Source organism: Xyrauchen texanus, chromosome 5 (assembly GCF_025860055.1).
Source record: "Xyrauchen texanus isolate HMW12.3.18 chromosome 5, RBS_HiC_50CHRs, whole genome shotgun sequence".
Classification (NCBI taxonomy): domain Eukaryota; kingdom Metazoa; phylum Chordata; class Actinopteri; order Cypriniformes; family Catostomidae; genus Xyrauchen; species Xyrauchen texanus.
In genome coordinates this window covers 1,315,744-1,340,004 of record NC_068280.1, presented here as the reverse complement: position 1 = coordinate 1,340,004, position 24,261 = coordinate 1,315,744, and the positions used below count along the sequence as shown (strand labels likewise).

The following is a 24,261-nucleotide window of genomic DNA, read 5'->3' as shown; positions in this document are numbered from 1 at the left end:
TCAGTGGCAAAAGGGTTACTTGGAGAGATCGTTTTGGACACACACTACACGGAACTTTTGCTCTCAACATGCTGTGAAAGGACCTCGCTGCTGAATAGTCCACCACTATACAGTATGTACTCTAAACATTTACCAGCCAGTTGCCACATTTTTGGTCATATAGCGTGAAATTTGGATGCAAATGCGAGAGATATCCTCATTGTTGTGGGCTGTTGCTTATAGTGTAAAAGATCGATCCATGGCTTTTGAGAATGATATTGAATAAACCAAAGTAAAAAATCAATTAGAAAAAAAAAAAAAAAGTTTGCCCTGTCCTGCTAACAAGTGTGTTTAAAATAGCCAACATAATATTTATAATATTTATTTATGATTTTAATGTTATTATCATTTGAATCTGAGGTGTCCTCTCTGAATCCCACATCACGCACCACATGAACATCCAGCACTTCAAAGTTTTCAAAGCGCAGGCAGGGGCGGGCCTACCCCCCCGATCACGGGCCTCTTAATCACTGATCACTCAACCGTTCTGTTTCACGTATGCATTTGCAAAAATCAAGAGCACTACACTTTTACTGGTTGCTGAAAGCATCATGAAATTAGCAAACATGTTTAATAAATGCAATAGATGTTTGTATAAATATGCAGAACTTTTATAAATGACAGATGTAGCAGTTCTGCTGAAAGATTCTGTCTTGGTCAACTTATTTGTAAGTCACATTGAGTAAAAATCTGCTGAATGATTAAATGTGATTTTCCAACTTCTTGTGTAGCTGAAGGTTTCAAGTGTGTCAACACATGTGGTCAAATACAGACTCCTCTTTGGTTTACCGTCAGTCTGTAGACTTCTATAAAAGAGAAAAGGAAACTCTTTCAGATACAACAGAAAAACTCACTCTTAAAATACAAGCAGACTCGCAGGAGATTAATGATCAATGATGAAGATCCTTCTCTGCTTCACTACTTTCCTCCTGATCATGGGTGAGACACTTATCATTAACTTTCCATTTTTACTCATTTAATTGTTTACTTATCTATAATATGCTTTGTTTTATACAATGTACTTAATTGTTAGTCATAGTAGATCTTTTGTATGCTAATTTACAGGGCTGCCATGAATCAATTTCTGAATCAGAATTGTGGATTTCTTGATTTAATTCGTTTTAAAATTAGATTTAGATTTCAAAAGTGCTCGATTACAAATCAAAAGTAATGTGCAAGTGATGCAGTCCATGGATGAAGGTCCGATCACATAATGAGAAGTGTCAGATATGTGAAATCACTTCACTTTAGATTTAAAAGATAATACTGTTGTCTGTCGACCTGACATAACATAACACCATTTCTGCAATGCAACAGCACTTCAAAAAATGACATCCAGTTTTCTCAGACCCACCAGACACACAAGAAGTTCGCTAGCTAAGACATGCAATTTCATTGACAAGTGGGACATGCTGAACTGCAAAAACAGAGCGTCAATGGGCATGGCCATGAAGTGTTGGTATTTTCATGTAAGCATGTGCAAAGTCTAGGCGCAAGTGGGTTTGGTGAAATCGCGAGTGCAAGGTGCTAATCAGGTCAATTGAGGTTCTTCTCTGACACCATCTCCATCCTATACAGTCCATTCACTGTCAAGCAAAAGCGATATAAACATAGACAGTACATTCATAAGCAGTTCTTTTTGTAAATTGACTGTATGCAACTAATTGGAAGAATTAAAATATGCAAGTACCTTATTTTGTGCGTGCTTGTTAATGGGACATGTTCCTTTTTTACACATGGAGATTGTGGTTCAGGATATGGATGTAGGCTCCGTTAAATTACAGAGGACGGACGGACGGACGGACGGACAGATAGATAGGACAGACAGACAGACAGACAGATAGATATGACGGACGGACGGACGAGACGGACGGACAGATAGATAGGACAGACAGACAGACAGATAGATATGACGGACGGACGGACGGACGGACGGACGAACAGATAGATAGATAGATAGATATGACGGACGGACGGACGGACGGACGGACAGATAGATAGATAGATATGACGGACGGACGGACGGACGGACGGACGGACGGACGGACGGATGGCCTGACAGATAGATAGAGACAGACACAAATTGTAATTTCTTTAAATAATTATGAAAATGTAACCATAATACATTATTTATTATATACAGAGGCAATGAAACAATACTCACTTTGCTACAGAGATAAATGTATTTCCAATAACTGCCAAATACAGGGAAACAATAAACATGTAAACAAACTGTGTTTAATCACATGAGAGGCAGCGTGAACATGTCACCTCAAGGACGCGCATCGGAGAGCACCCGAAAGTAAACAGTTATAGTCAAAAAGACTTAAATATTCACCTGTTTCTCACCCAAACTGATTGAAATGCTTTAGAAGACATTCATTGAAACCCTGGAGTTATGTGGATTACTTTTACAACGACTGTCTGTAGGTTTTGGAGCTATAAAGTGGTGATCACCATTCACTTGCACTGAATGAATTTACAGAGCTGAGATATTTGTCTAAAAATCTTAATTTGTGTTCTGCAGAAGAAAGAAAGTCACACACATCTGGGATAGCAATCAAAAATCAAAAACCAAATAAAAAGGCTTTTTCCCCCTCCATATAATAGGAAATAACTCATGCTCAATAAATGTGATTGGAGCACAGTCATTGTTTCCGAAAGGATACAAAAAAATATATATATATGGCCTGTTTTCCCATATTAGAGTTCTAAACTGAAATGGTAGATTGCATTGAAAAAAAATGTGATCTTGCTTTTAAAAAAGTTAGACACACCTGAACTAGCCACGTCAGCCAAAGGTGACTTCTTTTCAATAACGTTATGCAATTAAGTTATGAAATGTTTTTCCTGATTACTCGATCAATCGTCAGACAAATCACTAGATTACTCGATTAGAAAAGTAATCGACAATGGCAGCCCTACTATTGTATCTTGTTTAGACATTTATTGTCTGTCAGTCTCAGATCACAAGTTATCTCATACAGGAATTTAATTTTGATTGACAGGTCACATGGTAGGTGCTACTGTTAATGTGTTTGGCATCACAGGAGGAGGTCTCTATGCTCAGCTCTTTTATGAAGGAACGTTTCTCAAAAGCACAATAAGCTTTTGCAAAGTGTCAGGTTTTGAGTGTGAAACCTTGACAACTGTACAGGATCATTTATTGATTCCTGGGAGGAGATTCTCTATGATTGATATTAAATCTAAAAATCAAGGCATGCTTTATGTCCTCATTAGAAACCTGACAATAAATGACGCAGGACTGTACAGATGTAAAGCCGGCAGTGAATGGTCTCGGGATGTGCGATTACATGTGGCAAATGGTAAGAATTCATATTCATTCATATGTTGCACATTCACTTATGGTATATACTTTTAAACTTTTTAACATGTTAAAGTTAAGCCTAAGACATCACTAATGTGTTCTGTGATCATTATTATGAACACTGAATTTAATCATGAATGATGTTTGTCTGGATCCCGACACTCTAGTTTTTGTTGTGATCCTGCCACCTGTTTCTGTGTTTGTACCCGTCTTGTGTATCTAGTGTCAAGATCCTGCCACTTGGCTTTGTGATTTTTCATTGCCATGAGCACTCGTGTTTGTGCTGTCTTCATTGTTACAGCACCTCTTTGTTTTCCACTTTCACTCTCCCTGGTTGAGTCCTTGTTGTGTTAATTAATCTCACCTGTTTCTCCATGTATATACTGGTTTTCCTTAGCCTGAATATTCCCCGTCTTGTTGTACATTTTTCCACATCGTGAGTTTCTGTTCCATTTTTGTTAATACAGTTTTTATTGATCTCTTTGGAACTATTATCGCATGTGGTAAAACCTCATTCATGATTACTACCTGATTCATGACCTTCTACCTGTACCCATACTCAGCCAAATGTTCCCAAGACATTTCATGAGAAACGTCCTGGTTACTTTTGTAACCTGGTTACTCTGTTCCCTGATGGAGGGAATGAGACGTTGTGTCGATGTTGTGGCACTAGGGGTCACTCTTGGGAGCCCCAAACACATCTGATCTTTGAGAAAAGGCTAATGGGGATTGACGAGTGGAATTTGCATGCCACTCCCCGGATATACGGGTATAAAAGGAGCTGGCTCGCATCCACTCATTCAGGTTTTGTGCTGAGGAGCCGTGACAGGGTCCCGGCCTTTTCAGCGGGTAGTTCAGTGTTGTGGCAGGAGGGACACAATGTCTTGTTCCCTCCATCAGGGAACAGAGGTTTCGAAAGCAACCAGGACATTCCCTGTCTGTCACTCTCTCGATGCTGTGTAAATTCAGTGACACTAGGGGTCCCTATACAAAACACCACAACTAGCTGAACTATGCTACGAGGACTGGCGTTGCGAGAAATGCAAGCCTTGTAGCCAGCATGCCTGGCCATCACTTCACCTCCCCCAATGCTCCTATGAGCGTTGTACAGTCCCCCACAATTCGGGGACAAGTTGACTGGCAAAAATTGGGACACCTCCGCATCACCGTGCCTGCCGTAAAACTGCGGTGTCCGGCCGTGAACACTGGGTGTGTGAGCCAGGGAATGTGGAAACTCTTCTTGAAAATGTGGGTACAGCAACCCCTTGTGCAAGCAGATAAATCAAAAGAAAAGGCAAAAAAAGATGCTACTCCTGGCCCTTCATTGGGGGATAGAGTGGTCTGCTTACCACCTTCAATGCAGAAGATCTCCACATCCCTGGGTCGCCCATCTCAGGGGTGCTTTGATGCAGTGAGATAGGAGGCATCTGCTTCCTGCGTGCGGCTCCGCGCCGTCATTGTTGTCACAGGGGGACGCCTTGGCGACAGGCAGACTGGGTGCTGGACCTTGATCTGCACCAGGGCAGGATATGCTGAGTAACCTCCGTCTGCTTCTTAACCGCAAGAACTGCTGAGCAAAGTCCTCGACGGCATAGCCGAATAGGCCAACCTGGGAGATGGGGGTGTCAAGGAATTGTACCTTGTCAGCCTCCTTCATCTCGAACAGGTTGAGCCAAAGGTGGCACTCCTGGACCACCAAGGTGGACATCGCCTGTCCAAGAGTCCGCGCCATGACCTTCGTCATCCGGACGGTGAGATCGGTCACCGAGCACAGCCCCTGCATCAATCCTGGGTCAGAACTACCCTTGTGCAGTTCTCTCAGCACTTTGGTTCGGTGAACTTGCAGGAAAGCATAGCATGCAGGGCAGAGGTGGCCTGTCGAGTGGCACCGTAGGCCTTAGTCGTCAGTGACGACGTGAGCCTACAGGCCCTGGATAGGCGTCTTGGACAGTTCCCCCAGGATGTGGCGCTTTGCGGGCACAGGTGCACCGCAACCGCCTTGTCCATCTGGGGAATCGCCAAGTACCCCCTAGTAGCCCCACCATCGAAGGTATGCACCCAAGCACGTGAGACAGCAATCTTGGCTGTCAGAAGGGAAGAGATAACGACCACAACCAGGAATTAAACACAGACGGAAAGGCATCTTTAAAAAGATGCTCCATCAGTGCCACTCTTTTATTTGGAAGAATATATTATTTTAGGCTGCTGAAATGCCCAGGGGCGTTCTCTGCACTCCACCGGTGCACAAGGGGGAGAAATCGCTGTTATGCGCCATAAATCCAACAGCTTTTTTGAGAGGTGAATGGACCGCAGAGAAATTCAGCTCACTGAACACAACCACTCAGATTCGAAGAAAACATTTTAATGAGTGGTTGTGAGCCAGCTTCTTTAATACCCGTACGTCCGGGGGAGTGGTATGCAAATTCCACTCGCCAATTCCCATTAGCCTTTTCTCAAAGATCAAAGGTGTTTGGGGCCCCCAAAACCCCTAGTGTCACTACATCGACACAAAGTTGAGTGAGTGACTGATAGGGAATTTATATTTTTAATTAATGGTTGTGTGGTGAGATATGTTTACAATCCAAATAAATGCACAATGGCAATTTTTGAATGAAAGACTGGCTGTGTTACAAGAATGAGTTTGGAGTTTTGTACTAAGAGTTGTGAGCTTTTACCACATACTTACAATATAAGTTACATATTGTAACTTAATCATTTACGTTTTCTTTCCTGCATTTGGGTCCTCATTCCTTCAAAATCTCTGACAGATGTTTCTGGGTTTCTTTGGTTTACAGACTCCTGTTGTGGGGGATCAGTTGAACAGACTGCTTATTTAGGAGGAACGGTTACTCTCAAACGCAAATGTCCAGCAATACATAGAATAGACCCAAAGTGGTGGATGAAAGTTCCTAATGGATACTCACAGTCTGTTATGTCCCCCATTGGAGATGCAAACAATGTAGGAAGATTTTCTTTGAATGGAAACTCACAGGAATGTATCTTTACTCAGACACATATTCATGTGAGTCAACAAGATGAAGGGGTCTATTTATGTGGAGTACGCAACTCAAATTTCTATGTGTTTTTCATGGAAGTTCATCTTCATGTTAAAGGTAGAGTAAAATACATCTTCTATAACAAATGACACAGTAGAAATTATGTGTTTTTTAGTGTGTGTGTGTGTGTGTGTGTGTGTGTGTGTGTGTGTGTGTGTGTGTGTGTGTGTGTGTGTGTGTGTGTGTGTGTGTGTGTGTGTGTGTGTGTGTGTTTTGGGGGGTGTATACCTCACATGGTGATATAATCAATGAAATTTCAGCAAAATACATCATTGTCAAAACATTGTAGAATGATATTTGGTGTTAAATAAAGAAATGAAGGAATGAAAATATAATAAAATATGAATAAAATGATAAATCTGTCTTTCAGGTGTTTACTGGAATGCCACTGTATGAACATTCAATAGTAAACTTTACATCTCAACATCTGCTGCTGTAAAAGAGATTTCTACCACCTGAACAACCAAAAACATTAATTTGGGAAAATTAAACAACTTTAACATCCATTTTATTTGTATTATTAAATATAAGTTTATCTTTGTTAAGTTATTTGTAGCACTTACCTTCAAACTCAAGTTTATATGAAAATTATTATTTTTTAAAATGACTCGTTACACTTGCTGCTAGCTGAACACCAAATTATGCATGTAACAGAAATGTAAACTTAAAGAGAACTTGAAGATTATAATTTTGTTTGTAAGTAACCATTATTATTATTATTTTTAAGAAAGCCGGTTAAAGCCCCATTCAGACCGCCAGTGACATTGTGTCTCGGTGTCACTAGACTGCAATCTGTGTCGCTAGTGTGTGTTCCTACTGCAAAAAATGATTTAAACAAGACTTAAAATCTTATGCCACTTTGCTCATCAAGTAAATAAATCACGTTTTAAGAATATTTTATTTGATTCATTTTTACTGTAAAACAAGACAAAAATATTTGTCTTGAAAATCAGTTTGTTGCTGTACTGTAACGTTATTGCCTTTGAAAATATGATCACGGACAAGAACTAATAATGGTTAAATTAAGATATGATTACAATATTGATAAGGAATCAGTTCTCTTGTCTCTACAAATGTACATTCTGCGGTGTAGAGTGTTTTATAAAATGCGCAGCAGTGTTTAGTGCATTAAATCATTAACAAGATGATCAATCAATCAAACTCACTTGGAATGCAGACCGTTTCTGACATGCTTTTCCATACATCATTGTTTTATTATATCAGTGCAAGTGGTTATCACTCATAATGCTAAAACTTCTCAGTCTTGCCTGCTTGAAGTGCTCTCGGGAGCTCTGTTTGAGCCCTTGGCAACAGTTACTGATAGAGGATTGGTGATTTGTATGTTCTGTCGATTAATCCCTTATGTATGGATTTTGTGCCGGTGTATTCAAGGGTGATGTTAAGACCTCGCTTGCACTATTTTCACAAAGTCGTGTCTACATCCTATCGCTCGCAGACTATCAATTGTCAGTCTTTCTATCCTCCCCCATTTGAGTCAGAGGAGCATGAAAGATTAAATGTGATTTGCCCAATTAGGGCACCCACGATGGGTAAGAGACCATATGAAAAGTCATCTCATTGTGCTAAAACATGCTAAAACTGTGGATTGTGTGGAAAGGGTCACAGTGGGAAACAGTGTAGGGGTGTAGGGGTGTAACCCTGGTGTCCAAGTCAAATTTGCCCATTGGCCTCTTTCAATAATGGCCTTCTAATCAACCTCATGCATTGGCTACATGACTTCCTGAAGCCAAAAGACACAGAATGTGACTGTGAGTCAATGACAGCGTGATAGTATTTCATCACAACAGCAGTAGGTCATTGAGAAAGAAAAGGAAAAGGAAGAGGTGGGACAGTTAGTTTCAGAAATACTCTTTCAGAGTGCGAAAAAGAGACAACACTCGTGCCTTTAACTGCTGGTGAATATTGTCAAAAGCTCTTCAAATTACAGGCAGATCCACAGGAGCAGGAGTTCAATCACCCATGATGAAGATCCTCCTGTTCTTTACCATCTTGATCATGGGTCAGACACTTATCTTTAATTCAATACTGTATGTTTTCTCTTATAAAGATATAGTCTACTTGTCTCTACTAAAATTTGTTTCATGCGATATACTTAAATTTAAATCATCTTATAGATCTTATAAGTGTTGTTTTATCTTGTTTACTTTCTGTCCGTATCACAAGGCGTCTAAAACAAGAACTGGTTTTTGATTGACAGGTCATGTAGGTGGTGCTACTGACACTGGGATTGGCATCACAGGAGGAGGTGTCATTATTTTATTTAAATACCCAGAAAACACTAAAGAAAGTGTAAAACGCTTTTGCAAAGTGTCAGATGACGAGTGTACAACCCTGGCAACTCCACAGGATCATTTATGGATTCCAGAGGAGAGATTCTCGATGACGGATAACATGACCTTGAAATTCATCAATGTGCTCATTAGAAACCTGACAATAAACGATACAGGACAGTACAAATGTAAAGTAGGCAATACATGGTCTGAGGATGTGACATTAAATGTGCAACAAGGTAAGAAATATACATTTTTTAGAATTATATTATACATAATTCTATAATTATATTATAGAATTATACATCTAGACCAGAAACTGTGCCTCTGAGTCTGCTGGTGCATTAAATTGATCCAAACATTGTGATGCGTAGATACATTTTGATCTATACATCTGAAACACATCTGATGGTGAACAGCAATGTGGCTGAATTGGTTGATTTCAGGGAACATGAACTTACCCAAGCAACATGTCAATATCATGTGTGATCATGTTGGCCGAATGGAGCATTTGTCCAGATGAAAACACTGTAATAATATATCGTTTTGACTAAGTCATTTATAAGGTGAAGAGTCAAGGCATATGCTGGAATCTTGTAACTCGATATGAAACTACACGCATCACTTTTGATTTAATAATGTATTTTTAAGTAGGCTCAGCGAGTACTGACGCTGACTATCACCCCTGGAGTCGTGAGTTTGAATCCAGGGTGTGCTGAGTGACTCCAATCAGGTCTCCTAAGCAACCAAATTGGCCCGGTTGCTAGGGAGTTTAGAGTCACATGGGGTAACCTCCTCGTGGTGGTAATTAGTGGTTCTCGCCCTCAATGGGGCATGTGGAAAGGGTCACAGTGGGAAACAGTGTAGGGGTGTAACCCTGGTGTCCAAGTCAAATTTGCCCATTGGCCTCTTTCAATAAAGGCCGTAGGCAATACATGGTCTGACGATGTGACATTAAATGTGCAACAAGGTAAGAAATATACATTTTCTCTATCAAGACTTTAATGTGCTTAATGACTTTAAGACATTGTTTTACACCATTGTGAGTTGTGCCAAATAAATGAGCAATGAATTGCATCAAGAATGATATTGCTTGTGTTTTCTCTGGTTTACAGAACCCTATAGTGGGACATCAAAGGGACCGAGTTCTTATTTAAGAGGAACTGTTAAAATCAGATGCAAATATCCAGAGAAATATAAAGATTTTTTAAAGAATTTGTACAAAGTCCATAATAGATCCCTCCATTCTGTTATTGCTGCCTTTGGAGTTTCACACACACAAGGGAGATATTCTCTGATTGTAGATTCGCAGGAAAATGTCTTCACTGTGACTATAATTAATGTGAATAGAGGCGATGAGGGGATTTATTTCTGTGGAATATGCAACTCATCTGGCACAGTTTGCACCAGCTCCCTCTTAACAGAAGTTCATCTTCATGTTACAGGTGAGAAACAGTTAAACATAACAAATTACACATAAAAAGTACATATTTAACTGTGTCCCTTTCTAGCCTCCTAGTGTTCCTTATTTGTCTGTGTGTGTGATGTTTTTCAGATTTCAGCGTGATCATTACTGTTTGTGTATGTTTGACACTACTGTTGGCTGGAGTACTGAGCTTGTTGTTGCTCTTCAAGCGGAGATGTAATAAGAATGAAGGTATAAACACACACACATGGATTATGAACATTAATGTACATCCAAAGGAGTAATGTGGTCATGGAGAGGTGATATTGGCAACTCTAATGCGGTATGGAATTACTTCATAGTTGTATAATTGTATAGATACTACTCATGTATAGCACAGCACTTTTGTGCTTTCCAAAATTAGAACCACTGCCCCCAGTGGCCAAAGCTGGGAGTGTTGTTGAATATTTGTCCACAGGGTGGCGTCAAAAGCAGGTTGTATTTTTAGTTGTAAATGATCTAATACAGTCAACATGAATGCATATTTTATTAACCATACGCCCAATCCTCAAACCTAAACAGTGGATTAAAATGTAAGCTTAGCGAGGGAATGCAACCAAAGTTTAAGTGAACGCATTTACTTCCTGGTTTTCTCTAGACCAGAAACTGTGCCTCTGAGGCTGCTGGTGCATTAAATTGATCCAAACATTGTGATGCATAGATACATTTTGATCTATACATCTGAAACACATCTGATGGTGGACAGCAAAGTGGCTGAATTGGTTGATTTCAGGGTACATGAACTTACCCAAGCAACATGTCAATATCATGTGTGATCATGTTGGCCGAATGGAGCATTTGTCCAGATGAAAACACTGCAATAATATATCGTTTTGACTATGTCATTTATAAGGTGAAGAGTCAAGGCATATGCTGGAAACTTGTAACTTGATATGAAACTACACGCATCACTTTTGATTTAATAATGTATTTTTAAGTAGGCTCAGCGAGTATTGACGCTGACTATCACACCTGGAGTCGTGAGTTTGAATCCAGGGCGTGCTGAGTGACTCCAGTCAGGTCTCCTTAGCAACCAAATTGGCCCGGTTGCTAGGGAGGGTAGAGTCACATGGGGTAACCTCCTCGTGGTGGTGATTAGTGGTTCTCTCAATGGGGCGTGTGGTGAGTTGTGTGTGGATCGTGGAGAGTATCATGAGTCTCCACATGCTGTGAGTCTCCACGGTGTCATGCACAACGAGTCACGTGATCAGATGCGCGGATTGTCGGTCTCAGAAGCGGTGGCAACTGAGACTTGTCCTCCACCACCCGGATTGAGACAAGTAACCGCACCACCACGAGGACCTACTAAGTAGTGCGAATTGGGCATTCCAAATTGGGAGAAAGGGATTTTTTTTTAATTATGCTGTTTTCAAGCACTAGCCTTAAGCAGTTCTAGACACAAAAAGTGTTTTATAAATAAGTAAATAATGTTTTCAAAATCACACGTACATTTACATGGAAAAATGTAAACACTAAATCTACACTAAATGTGTAGCAGATGCTCCATTCTGCATTTTCACCTCAGCTGTGAGTTTATTGTCAATAATTCATTAAGAATTTTCTACTGTCTATCTTCTATTTTCTTGTAATCCACAGGATCAATACCATCATCACACCAGACAAGCACGAGAGAATCTGATGAGGTAATGTTTGATGGGCAGGTGTGGGTGTTTCTGCTAACCAAAGTGGTTTCATTAATGAGTTTTCTCTCTTGGCATTACTTGAAGAATATTCAAAAAACATTATAAAGCAATATTTGTCTTCAGATACAAATTTAAGAGTAAAATATTAGTGTAGATTAATAAAAACTGTAGCAGATAGACATTTTATTCAAATCACTCATGAGTCTCTCTCTTCCTTTCAGGCAGCCGCTTCTGTCTATTATGAAACGATTAAAGACTCTGATGTCAAATCCAGAACATTAAACTCCAGCGCTCAGAGCCCCGCCAGTTTAAACATGGTTTATTCCACAGCAGATTTACCCAAAAGACCCTCTGACAGAGATTTCTACACACTGGCTGAACTGCCGAAAACCTCAAAACCCTGAAGAGACACCGCAGCACAGACAAACCACCTTTATTTACTCTTCATTTGCTTCACTCTTTTGTTTTTGTATTCATTGTGCATCTTTGTAAATATAGGTTTTGAAAGCTATTTTTATGTTTTATGTTTAGCTTGTTTGCAGCCAATAGGCTGCTACTGTCATATAAACTATTTAGGCATTATTGTTTATATTCCTAGAAAATAATAACAATGTTATAAGAACATGAAGTGAGTAATGTAAGCCGTTAGAAAAGTGTACAGATGATAGTCCTTGTTGGGAGGCAGTTGTACCATTTGTGAGCCTATGCATTTTGAATGTAACAATGTATAAAAACATGCATTTTGCTGCTATGTTATCATGGTAACATTCTGATTCAGCAATAAAGTTTTTGTTATCATTGCTCGGCTGACGCATATAGCAAACCCTACAAATGCACAACTTTAAATGAGCCCTATGCTCATGGGCACTGAGTTCAGCATTCAGGTATTTGAAGCCAAACATGTGAGCTGTAAATGCCATGTGACTAATTAATCTGAGATCACAGAAAATGACATCCTGTCAAGGCTGATTGGCTGTTGGCCCTTGATATGGAAATTTGTATTCCTGGCCCAAGAAGAAGCTTCTTTCCTAAGCTAGATAGTTTAACTAACCTGCCGGATTCCTGGTTTCTAGCTGCTTTTACCTCATTATTCAGCATATTATAACTCAGAGTCCACTGAGAGTTTGGCAGTGTCCTGCCCACAGATGATAATCACTCAACACAAAGATCTTGTATTCCAAACTAACTATTTTACCATAATACTCACTGTCATATAGTCAATAATGTCAATAATACATTGTTGCTGTTTTGTTCGACTGTACCAACAAATGCTTGCTCTGGATCAGTGGCAATAGCCTCCGCAAGGCGAGTAGTAGAGCCAGCAACTTGAGGCAGTTGACGTGCCAACACATCTTTGGTCCTGTCCAGGAGCCAACGGCTGTGTGCCCATTGCACATGGTGCCCCAGCCCAACTTGGAGGCGCCTGTGGTGACCACGACTTATCTGGACACTTGCTGTCGGTGGACACCTGCATGCACTTACCTTGCTCAGTGTATCCAGCATAGGACGGGTCAGCGACTGAGGAGAAGGGCCTTTTGGCTATAACAACCGGCTGGCCGGGGATGTAGGTGTGGTGCGGCCGGGCATGCGAAGGCGGGGGACTGTGTTTGCAGTGCCCTAGCAACAAGTGTTCGGTGTCTTGTCACCATGATAACGGAGGTCGTAAACACCGATTGTGTGTACCTCCCGGCCCTCAAGCAGGGGACGGAGTGGTCTAGTTACCAGCTCTACGGTAGTAACGGACATCTCCCACCCTCGGTCATCCTTCTCGGGGGTGCTTAGGAGCCTTCCTGCATCCTTGTACCAGATCGCGAGGCGGGTGTGCGTTAACTGTTTTTTCACCATGTTTCCCAGCCCTAGTTTTACAAATGTATGCATACAAGTTCCTTACATACAGTATGATTTTTTTTAGCTGATGCAGGTTCATTAAAGAATATGACGACAACAAAACCCCTAACAAAATGTATCTATGCAAAACAAACAGCATCTGCACATTTTATCATCACCACTCTGACTTCATCTGAGTCACCAAAACTGAAATCAGGTAAAACTCAGAAACCTCTAAACAAATTTGTGAAATTGGACTTGAGTTTGACAGAAATCTCTTGTGTTTGCAGATATATTCTGTCGGTTACAGTGACTCTACTTGTGTTCGGTTTTTCACTCTTTGTGTATTTTCAACAGTCGAGATAAAAAAGGTAAAGATGTACAATATGTCTATCACTCTATTGATTCATACTCCAAACACAAAGGAAATGTTAATGTGAGGTCATGTAATCTACAGTGATACATTTTTTTTCACAGATCCAGATTCCTCTCTTACAGGCCATGGCCAATGCACAGGAAATAATGATAAAGTGAGTCACGTTTTTTTTACGTGTTTATGGATTGATCATTTCTGCAGACACACCAAGTAATATGTCTTCATTTCAGTTATTTCTGTTCTCTTTCCCTAGAATGTTCTTGTCATTTCTGGCCACGAGGGACTTTGTGCCACCAAAAATGATCCAGAGTTCTGTACTTATTCATCCTGTGTTAACACCGGTGCTTTATTCACTCTACAGCTCTGCGAACCTGTTCCTTTCGCTGGTCCAAAATGTTAACTTCCTCACAAGTGTGAAGATATGAGGCTAAACCAGGCAAACGTACAATTACAGTAGCCTGCAAGACCATAAAGACTTTATTGTTGTTCATGTGCCATATCCATCCACAGTAATATTCAAACCCACCATCAGGAGTTCAATTTAGAGTTAGACAAATAGTGGATTTTTTGATACCAGCAACTAATGTGGTGGAAAAGGCAGATATCTGCTTAATCGGCCAATAGTTATATATATATATATATATATATTATCTTGCGTCAATTTAGAATGCTTGATTATCTGATCAAAATAGCCAAATATGCATTGAGTGAGGATAAAAAATATGGATGAATATTGTCAATGATTAGATATTTTGATACAGCAAAACCTCCCCCGAGGTATCTGTAATTATTTGTATTTCCCCTCTAGGGGCCACTGTTATACTGCAGAACTAATCCGTTCTAACTGAAGGCTCCTCTGTCGATGGCCACAGTGGAACATGGAACAAGTCATTTAAAATAATGGCAGCAATCGGCATACATTTTTACCAATAAGCCAATAGTTCCAAAAAGCAACAATCGGCACCATTTTATTGGGAAAACCAGTATTTCGGTTTACCTCTAGTTTCATCTCTGTAGAAGAGGTCTGCACAGACATTACGTTGAAGCCCAAAACGGCCTGAATCCGAAACTGTGTGACTGAGCGGTACAAAAACATTTTAAGGCTGACTCGAAATGATTATATAATTCCACCACTTGTGAACAAGACCAGAGATACTAAAACTCCTTTACTTAGGGAAATTGCTCCCTCCTACCTGCAGAGGACAATCCACACTGTATCTGTCTGACCCTCACCCCAACCACTTCTCAAACTACCCTAGTGAGTCCATTCTCAGGTTCTATTGAATTAATGAAACACTCTTAAAATGCCTACAAGTCCTTGTATGTATATTACATATGACTAGTCTTCTTCCTCCTTCTGTTTCTTCATTCTTCACTATATTTCTGTTACTGTTTCCTATATTGTGCATAGATGCTTCATTACAGGTCCTTATCTCAATTATAAACCTTGATGCAGAATTCTGCATAGCTGCAGCTTCCATATTTCACTGCAAAGGACTATAAATGTCACGATACAATGAAGAAAGATGCTAGTTGCCCACATAGTGGTTTAGTTACAACATCTACCAGCAGGGGCAAACTGACCTTAATTATAAGCAAAACCCTGAAAGATTTTGTGCATATCATAGAGAGGAGGGAGCGAGAGATACTGAAAAAGAAAGACAGAGAGAGAGAGACACTCAAAGTGAAGAGAGTTGATGACCGTCAAGATCCACACAGATGCAGCAGAATGATCCAGATCTGTTGTGATAAACTTCTGAAATTTCACCTACTGCTCACCTCCCTCCACCTCATGTCTGGTAAGAGTTTATCACACTTTTGTAGTTAGCTCATTAAAACAACAACTGCTCTAAACTGTGTCAAGTCAATGTTTTCAATAAGGTTTCTTTTTCTCTGTGTCCTTTATGCATAAAGGGGTGAAATGTGGGACAAATGAGATCTTGACTTACACAGCAAATGCAAAAGGAAATGTGGAAATACAGTGTCCATATGAGTCTAAATATGAAAAATATGAGAAGTATCTCTGCAGAGGGAAATGCCAAACACTAAATAAAGACAAACCTGTTAGATCTGGATCGAGACCAAATGAGAAAAGATTCTCTATGATTGATAACTCAACTACCCACATCTTCACTGTCACCATCACTGATCTTGTACCTGAGGATGAAGGCACATACTGGTGCGGGGTAAAGACCGGCTTCGGACGCAGTGATGATTATACCAAGATTCTACTGAATATTAAACGTGGTGAGTTAAAGCATGTTTGTAATTGAAGGACTTATATCACCATATCACTAACAAACCTACAGTATCTCACTATTATACTAAAAATGAAATGGAAACAGAGGGCTGTTGTTGTGGTGGTCTTCTGTATCATTAGTTGTGAAGACCCGATGTGAGGCATGAGAGAACAAACCACAATATCCTCTGTAGATAAAGAAGAGCTAAAGGTCTCACCACATGCTAGAGGCACTAACAAAAACTGCTGATTCACATCACTTCCTTTCCAAGAATCATAAAGGTTAATATACGAAAAAGTGTTCGAAAAGGATTAGATGTTTCTTGTTAACTTTTTATAGAAATCTATTTAGAGAATTAAATAAAGGCTTGCAAGAAAATAAAGAGGAAGTTCAAAGAGTTTTTGAAGTTGGCACTAGGCACCTGGAGTCATTTGTATGGCATCACAAAATCAATATTGTACCAGGACATTTAGTCAGACAGTTGAAACCGTTTTCAAACACCTCAAAAGCTGAAAGAGCACAGTCAAAGGCGGCTGTGGCTCAGGTGGTAGAGCGTGGTCTGCCACTAATCGCAGGATTGGTGGTTCGATACCTGGCAAAAACGACTCCACATGCCGAAATGTCCTTGGGCAAGACACCGAACCCCAAGTTGCTCCCAATGACAGGCGAGCACCTTATATAGCAGCTCTGTCACCATTGGTGTATAAGTGTGTGTATGAATGGGTGAATGAGACACAGTGTAAAGCACTTTGAACACCGTTAAGGCTTAAAAAGGTGCTATATAAGTGCAGACAATTTACCAGTCAAATTGAAGGACAGGCTTAGATTGCCAAGCAATGAAAATAAACACTAAATCTGAGTTTTGCAACATCTAAAAACAGTCTTTGGTTCTATGTATTTGCAAATGTATCCATGCATATGTGTGTTCATTATGAATGATGGTGTTTAAGATACAGGTTCATCAACCACTATGACGGCAACATCGACAATATCTCAAACGATATACATCTCCTCAAACCAGCCTGGATCTACCCATTACACCGTCAACCCAATGATTATATCTTCATCATCAACAACATCACATTCAAATTCAGTGTCAAGAAAACTGACATCAGGTACAATTCAGAAGCTTCTACACAAATAACGGTGAAGCTGAAATAAACTTGACAGAAATCTCTCGTGTTTGCAGATTTGATTGTGATCATCACACTGTCAGTTACAGTGATTCTGCTTGTGTTCGGATTTACACTTTTCCTGTGCTTTCGACAGAGACAAAAGAATAAAGGTGACGCTCTCTCTATCTCATTAACATGCAGTATCTGTATATTCATATCTTCAATGCATAAAAATCTGCATATTTTGCAGATAGAAATTCATCACTTATTGATAATGACAAACTGCAAGAAAATGCTGAAAATGTAAGTCTATATGTATATTTGGGGAATGTGTTTGTGCATCATTTGACTTGGCGAATGTGCGTTTGCTGTTTAATGAACTAGAAAATGCAAAATGCAGTAACTACATCTTTTCTCTGGTTTTTCTTTTGTGAATTGTTTGTTGCTTCCATTTCACAAACATTCTTCTGTGACTATAAGTAAACCCATCTGTAAACAGACAGATCGTAATCAAAGAGATTGAATTCAGACATGATTCATTTTTGACAAAAAATTTTGTTACTGTATTTTGCATTATGGCTGTATCTTTTGTGCAGAAAATTATTCACATAAACATTATTCTCAGTTCAGTTCTTTCTCTTCTTTTTCCTCTTGAATGTTTATATTATTTCTGGCTATGAGGGACATCCTGGCTCACTACCCACCAACCCTTCTGGGACTGAGAGATCTGTTTATGCCACACAGCAATTACCCACAAATCCTTCTGGGACTGAGAGATCTGTTTATGCCACACAGCAATTACCCACAAATCCTTCTGGGACCGAGAGATCTGTTTATGCCACACAGCAATTACCCACAAATCCTTCTGGGACCGAGAGATCTGTTTATGCCACACCGCAATTACCCACAAATCCTTCTGGGACTGAGAGATCTGTTTATGCCACACAGCAATTACCCACAAATCCTTCTGGGACTGAGAGATCTGTTTATGCCACACCGCAATTACCCACAAATCCTTCTGGGACCGAGAGATCTGTTTATGCCACACAGCAATTACCCACAAATCCTTCTGGGACCGAGAGATCTGTTTATGCCACACCGCAATTACCCACAAATCCTTCTGGGACCGAGAGATCTGTTTATGCCACACAGCAATTACCCACAAATCCTTCTGGGACTGAGAGATCTGTTTATGCCACACAGCAATTACCCACAAATCCTTCTGGGACTGAGAGATCTGTTTATGCCACACAGCAATTACCCACAAATCCTTCTGGGACTGAGAGATCTGTTTACGCCACACCGCAATTACCTAAAATCACCTCTGCAGCGGAGTGTTCAGTTTACGCAATGGTCCAAAAACCCAAAGTTCACAAGACAAATTTAGGTCATGACGTTAAAGCAGACCTTTCCAGTAAGACCTAACCATAAATCAAGTCTTAAACCTTTTCTGACATATATGTATTTGCACACAGAGGGCTGAATGGCATGACCACGACTAGAGTTGAGACTCATTATAAAGAATGCAGATTTTATACACAGAAAACGCAGTTCTACTTCTTCAGAATTGCCACTTCTAATGCATTACTGACAACTGTGTTAAAGTTTCCAGTTACTATATGCATACATTTTTATAGTTATTGTATCTCATCATAGCTCTTGACGATGCTGATGCAGAAATGTGGAGTAGTTCCAGCACTGCAGAGGAATGGTCCAATAAGGGCGATGAAGACTTGCAGACATTAAAATGTACTGAGTTGTGTAAATTTGATGTTGTGGTATATGTCATCTCTGTCATGAATGCTATTTTGCTCAGAACTGCAACCACTCTTGCACTTGTGTATATGGTTGAGTGACAATAAAGGGATTTGATGTGATTTGATTTGATTGATTAAATAAAATTTATTGAAAGAGTATAGAAACTGAACAAGATCATCTGCAATTAAGATATGTTTATTAGAAATGTAAGATATTTGAAATAATTAAACCATCCAATGGTAAATAGAGGTTGTATGAAACATGCTATTAGTCACACACACACACACACACACACACACACACACATACACATTGGAAATGTAATTAAAACCTAATAAAAAATATATCAGTGTTTAGAACAGGGCTATTGTCACAGAAACAATTGTCATGGGCCAATCAAGGTCTAATTATCATGTTGTAAAGGGATCAATGGAAAGAAGGAGGTGAGCTTGTACCCCGTCTGCTGGCAGGTCATCCCCATCTACCTGGATCAGGGGAGGGGACAAGGGGAGGGAAACAAAAAAATGTGGCACCTAGACTACTTTCTCTGGACTACTTTTGGCCACTAGAGGCCCTTGCATCACTCTCGAATCCTGACACCTACATGCTTTAATGGCGATCGTGCTAAATTTTTTTCCTGGTTAAATAAAGGATAAATAAAAAATAAACTGTTTAGTATTTCTATCATCACTGGAAACCACGACTGACTGGGTGATTTCGGAGCAATTAACAGAACTGTTTCCATGTCCACTGGACTTTGCAGATGACAGAATGGTGGAAGCACAACAAGGGAAATGCTTATTTGTGTTTCACCGGCCATTTGTGAGCCAGCATGTTCATGAAAATATGGAATGGGCCGAGCCCACCGTCTTTCTTCGGAATGTTTGAATATAACTGTGAATATAGCGGTAAACCCTGCTGTGTGTGACACAGGCTGGGAAAGTTTCTAATATGTTGTTAATATCTGCGTTCATCACTGGGTAGCCCTGATCCCGACGTGCTGCAGGAACTGCGCTCAACGACTGACCTCGCCCTCAGAGCCACGAAGGTCACAGCGCATTCACTCGGGCAGGCGATGGCCATGCTCGTGGTCCAGGAACGTCATCTATGTCTGAACTTGGTCGAGATGCATGAAACCGACAAAGCTTGTTTCCTCAACGTCCCTGTCTCCCAGTTCGGCCGTTTCGGCGACACCGTCGAGGACTTCGCCCAGCAGTTCTCCGCAGTGAAGCAGATGGAGGCCATCTCTCACATCATGCCCCGTCTGCTCGCCGAGGGTGTCCTGCTGCGGCTAAGAAACACCCTGCTCTGCCTCAGCCCTGGCCCAGCTCTCAGCCCACGTGGCCGGCCGGCCGGTTCTGATGAGTCTAGAGGACGCCTACACCGGACCTCCTGCTCAGTCAGTAACCCGCTCCCTGCCGGGTGCGTGGAGCAAGTTAAGTGCTTTTGAGTCTTTTCTCAGCACTAGAGCCTCGGGACGCACCCTTGCCTCCCGACGCTGTACTACCTGCTCCGCCCCGCTGCAAAGCCCCGCTTTGCAGCGGGGCTTTGCAAAGTGGGGAGCTTGGATGGCCTAGCACGGAGCTTGAATGCGTGGCTTTCACTTCCCAACCTGTCACGCTGGCTTGCCCGGACCATTCGACTCGGTTATGCAATTCAATTTGCCAGGCCCCCGCCCCCCTTCGCTGGCGTCCACTTCACCGCAGTACACGGCGAACATGCCAAATCCCTGCGCGTGGAAATCGCTACTCTTTTACTCAAAGACGCGATAGATCCTGTCCCTCCAACCAAAATGAAGAAGGGTTTCTACAGCCCTTACTTCATTGTACCCAAGAAAGGCGGCAGCTTATGACCGATCATGGACTTGCAAGTTTTCAACCGGGCTCTGCTCAAACTCCCGTTCCAAATGCTCACGCAAAAACACATCTTGCGTCCGGCATCTAGATTGGTTCGCAGCGGTAGACCTGATGGATGCGTACTTCCACGTCTCAATTCTGCCTCGACACCGACCCTTTCTACTGTTCGCGTTCGACGGCCAGGCTTTCAGTACAAAGTCCTCCCCTTCGGCATGTCTCTGTCCCCTGCCACGGACCATTTCCGGCTCCTCAGAAAAATCCTGAATGAACTCGGCGTATTTGCCCGCTCATATACCCGTATGTCCGGGGGCGGGGTATGCAAATACTGTCTGCCAACTTCTCATTGGCCTTTTTTCATAGTTCAGAGGCATATATGGCGCTCGAGAGAGACCCCTAGTGTCGCTTCTCCGACACAACGTCTCGTTCCTTCATCAGGGAACGGAGGTTACATACGTAACCTAGATGTTAAATTTCAGATTGTCATTAGCTGTATTTATTTCATGTGTCCTTTGGGATTACAGAATAAAAAAACAAACTAATTTATTCTATCAGTGTATATAATATGAACAAGGGACATTCACGATAGTGGACAAATTAAATGTTTTGCTAAAAGATAATGTTGTAATTCACATTAATATGACTGTTATGTGTTTTAGTGTTCATGCAGGTCTTAATAATTAGAGGAAGCAGGAAGTATCCATTCATTTGAGGGAAAAATAAGGAGAAAAATCATGAATATTGAAGGCAATTATTATTATGTAATTCCCATATGTGTGACTGTACGGTGTCCAGAAGGTTGGTAGGAAGTTGATATGTTCTGCTGTATATGTTGAATGATACTTTGCCCCATTAGATGAACACGATTCTTCAAGAGTTTATTTTGTCTGTCAGAGAGGCAGATGGAAAGAGGTGATAACACCTTGCTGCTGTTTTGAAAGTGAAAGTAACTCGTATCTGAGAGCATGTGTCATGTCGCTTAGTTTGATATTCACGAATATATTTCATATTTACTTTCAACACTTAAAGTAAAAGGCGCCTGTTTCCGTGTTTCAACATTGGTTTTATCCCGGTGAGTATCTTTTAAGAATTAAAAAAAGAGCGGTTTCTTAAATTACAATTAATATTGCACTCCTTGCATCATCCATAATTTTTACAATTGTTAAATGACAGAAACTTGATAAATAGTGATAATATAATATTTGTTTGTTGTTCAAGACCTTATGTTTGGTCTTCTATCGTCCACATTTCTGTTAATTGTACATGAGACTTTGGTCTCGTCTGCGCTGTGTTCAGTCTTTAAGCTACATCAGTCAGTGTGTTACAGTTCATGTGATAAGTGGATGGCGGAAATAAGAGTAACATAAGAACAACTTAATGGAATATTCTGGGTTGCAGGGCGTGTACAGACATCTGAGGAGCAGTGGTTCAAACTGAGGAAAACTATTCTAATATTAATTTTAGTTTAACTTAAAACATGCTTTACTTGCAAACCGAGAGTTATACATTACCTCCACCCATGGCAAATGATTTTGAGGAAAACTACTTTCCTGTAGACCGTGTGAAAGATCTTTTATTTCATCTTGATTCAACCTGCTTGATTTGAATCCAGCTTTTGCTCTTCCTGTTTTGTGAACGCATGATACTATGAACAGAGTGCAAGGGGCTTTGAGATATGAGTCGAAGGTGTTACATCATTGCTCATTGAACTTCTCTCGTCCAATCAGATTCGAGGACCGGAACTAACTGTTGTATATATACAGTACTGTGCAAAAGTTTAGGCACTTGTGACAAATGTTGCATAGTGAGGATTTGCTTAAAATAATACCATGAAAAGTTTCATTTATCAGTTAACATCATATAAAGTCCAGTAAAAATAAAAAAGCTAAATTAATATTGGGTGTGACCACCTTTGCTTTTAAAACAGCCCCAATTCTCCGAGATACACCAGGACACAGTTTCTCTTGGTTGTTGGCAGATCGGATGTTCAAACTTCTTGGAGAATTCACCACAGTTCTTCTCTCTGTTTCGACTGTCTCAACTGCGTCTGTCTCTTCATGTAATCTCAGACTGACTCGATGTTCATTGGGGGCTCTGTGGGGGACATGACATCTGTTGCAGGGATCCCTGTTCCTCTATTCTAGTTTATATTTGCAACAGTAATGTTTGGGAATCTAACATTTATAGTTCCTATTAACACACTAAAGCTGAAGATATAAATAACCATCTTAAAACAAATGCTTGTGTGAAACATCTTATGTGCCTAAGGCTTTTGCACACAACTGTATATGTATATATATATATTAGGGCTGCAACTAACGATTATTAGAATCACTTTTCGGCGATTATTGCAACAATTAATCATTAGAGAAGATCATCGGGGTCTCTCTTCTCTCCATCAAAGACATTTACAAAAAACACTGTATCCACAAAGTAACCAGCATTGTGGACGACCCCACACACCCCTCACACAAACTCTTTACCCTCCTGCCGTCTGGCAAGAGGTACTGAAGCATTCATCTTTTTGCACTACTGTGTCTCTCACTGTCTCTCACTGTGCCTATTGTTAATTTTTAGTAATTTATTGTCCTGTCCTGTACTTTTTGCACATGTTTGCACGTGCGCATTACATAGGTATTATATAGGTATGTTATTTAGTCTGTGGAGTCTCATGTGGTTCTGTGTTTGTCTTATGTTGTTTTATGTAGCACATGGTCCGTGAGGAGCGTTGTCTCGTTTCACTGTGTACTGTACTAACTGTATATGGTTGAACGACAATAAAAACCACTTGACTTGATAAGCTCTTAACTGATTATTCAGCGTGTGCCCCAACATAAAAGACGTATTAAACATGCTTACTAACAATAAAGAGGACAAAATCATCTTTTAAAAATACCTCTAAATGACATTTACGGAATTAAAGGGGAAAAAAATACTTTTTATTACGTTTAATTCAGTTAAGAAATTCACTACAAAAAAAAATCCTCTTGTTATCAAGTGTTTTTGTCTTGTTTTCCGTTTAAAATTATCTAAAAAAAAAAAATCCTTGAAACATTGACATGAGAAGCAACAAATAAGATATTTAGACTTGCTTTCAGGGAATGGATCTTGAATATGCATAAATAAATAAAAATAAATTGATCAATTGTCACAGATTATACATACATTTCTGCATATACATGGTGAAATTATTTATTATTCACATATCCCAGTTAAGCTGGGGTCAGAGTGCAGGTCAGCCATGATACAGCGCCCCTGGAGCAGATAGGT

The 24,261-nt window shown here is 40.4% G+C and overlaps 3 protein-coding genes across 6 annotated transcripts; all 3 read left to right on the top strand.

Annotated features, from left to right (window-relative positions):
- Window positions 1-847: 847 nt before the first annotated feature.
- Window positions 848-7,047, top strand: LOC127643476 (polymeric immunoglobulin receptor-like). Of its 2 annotated transcripts, none has more exons than XM_052126266.1 (4): window positions 848-978; window positions 3,048-3,365; window positions 6,163-6,480; window positions 6,794-7,047. In XM_052126266.1, the coding sequence occupies exons 1-4, from the start codon at window positions 933-935 to the stop codon at window positions 6,817-6,819; spliced, it is 708 nt and encodes a 235-aa protein (XP_051982226.1). In that variant the 5' UTR covers window positions 848-932; the 3' UTR covers window positions 6,820-7,047. The 2 variants fall into 2 exon arrangements, with proteins under 2 accessions (XP_051982226.1, XP_051982227.1); XM_052126267.1 differs by having other exon boundaries at window positions 853-978; window positions 3,280-3,365.
- Window positions 7,048-8,168: 1,121 nt separating this feature from the next.
- LOC127644357 (polymeric immunoglobulin receptor-like) lies at window positions 8,169-12,538 on the top strand. 2 transcript variants are annotated; one of them, XM_052127498.1, is made up of 6 exons: window positions 8,169-8,443; window positions 8,642-8,953; window positions 10,019-10,159; window positions 10,270-10,371; window positions 11,776-11,822; window positions 12,044-12,538. In XM_052127498.1, the coding sequence occupies exons 1-6, from the start codon at window positions 8,404-8,406 to the stop codon at window positions 12,224-12,226; spliced, it is 825 nt and encodes a 274-aa protein (XP_051983458.1). In that variant the 5' UTR covers window positions 8,169-8,403; the 3' UTR covers window positions 12,227-12,538. The 2 variants fall into 2 exon arrangements, with proteins under 2 accessions (XP_051983458.1, XP_051983457.1); XM_052127497.1 differs by having other exon boundaries at window positions 9,830-10,159.
- Window positions 12,539-15,703: 3,165 nt separating this feature from the next.
- On the top strand, window positions 15,704-19,240 carry LOC127644355 (uncharacterized). Of its 2 annotated transcripts, XM_052127494.1 has the most exons (6): window positions 15,704-15,824; window positions 15,940-16,272; window positions 17,216-17,380; window positions 17,455-17,550; window positions 17,631-17,683; window positions 18,062-19,240. In XM_052127494.1, exons 1-6 carry the CDS (start codon window positions 15,755-15,757, stop codon window positions 18,803-18,805), a joined length of 1,461 nt encoding a protein of 486 aa, XP_051983454.1. In that variant the 5' UTR covers window positions 15,704-15,754; the 3' UTR covers window positions 18,806-19,240. The 2 variants fall into 2 exon arrangements, with proteins under 2 accessions (XP_051983454.1, XP_051983453.1); XM_052127493.1 differs by having other exon boundaries at window positions 17,455-17,683.
- The last annotated feature ends 5,021 nt before the right edge of the window (window positions 19,241-24,261 follow it).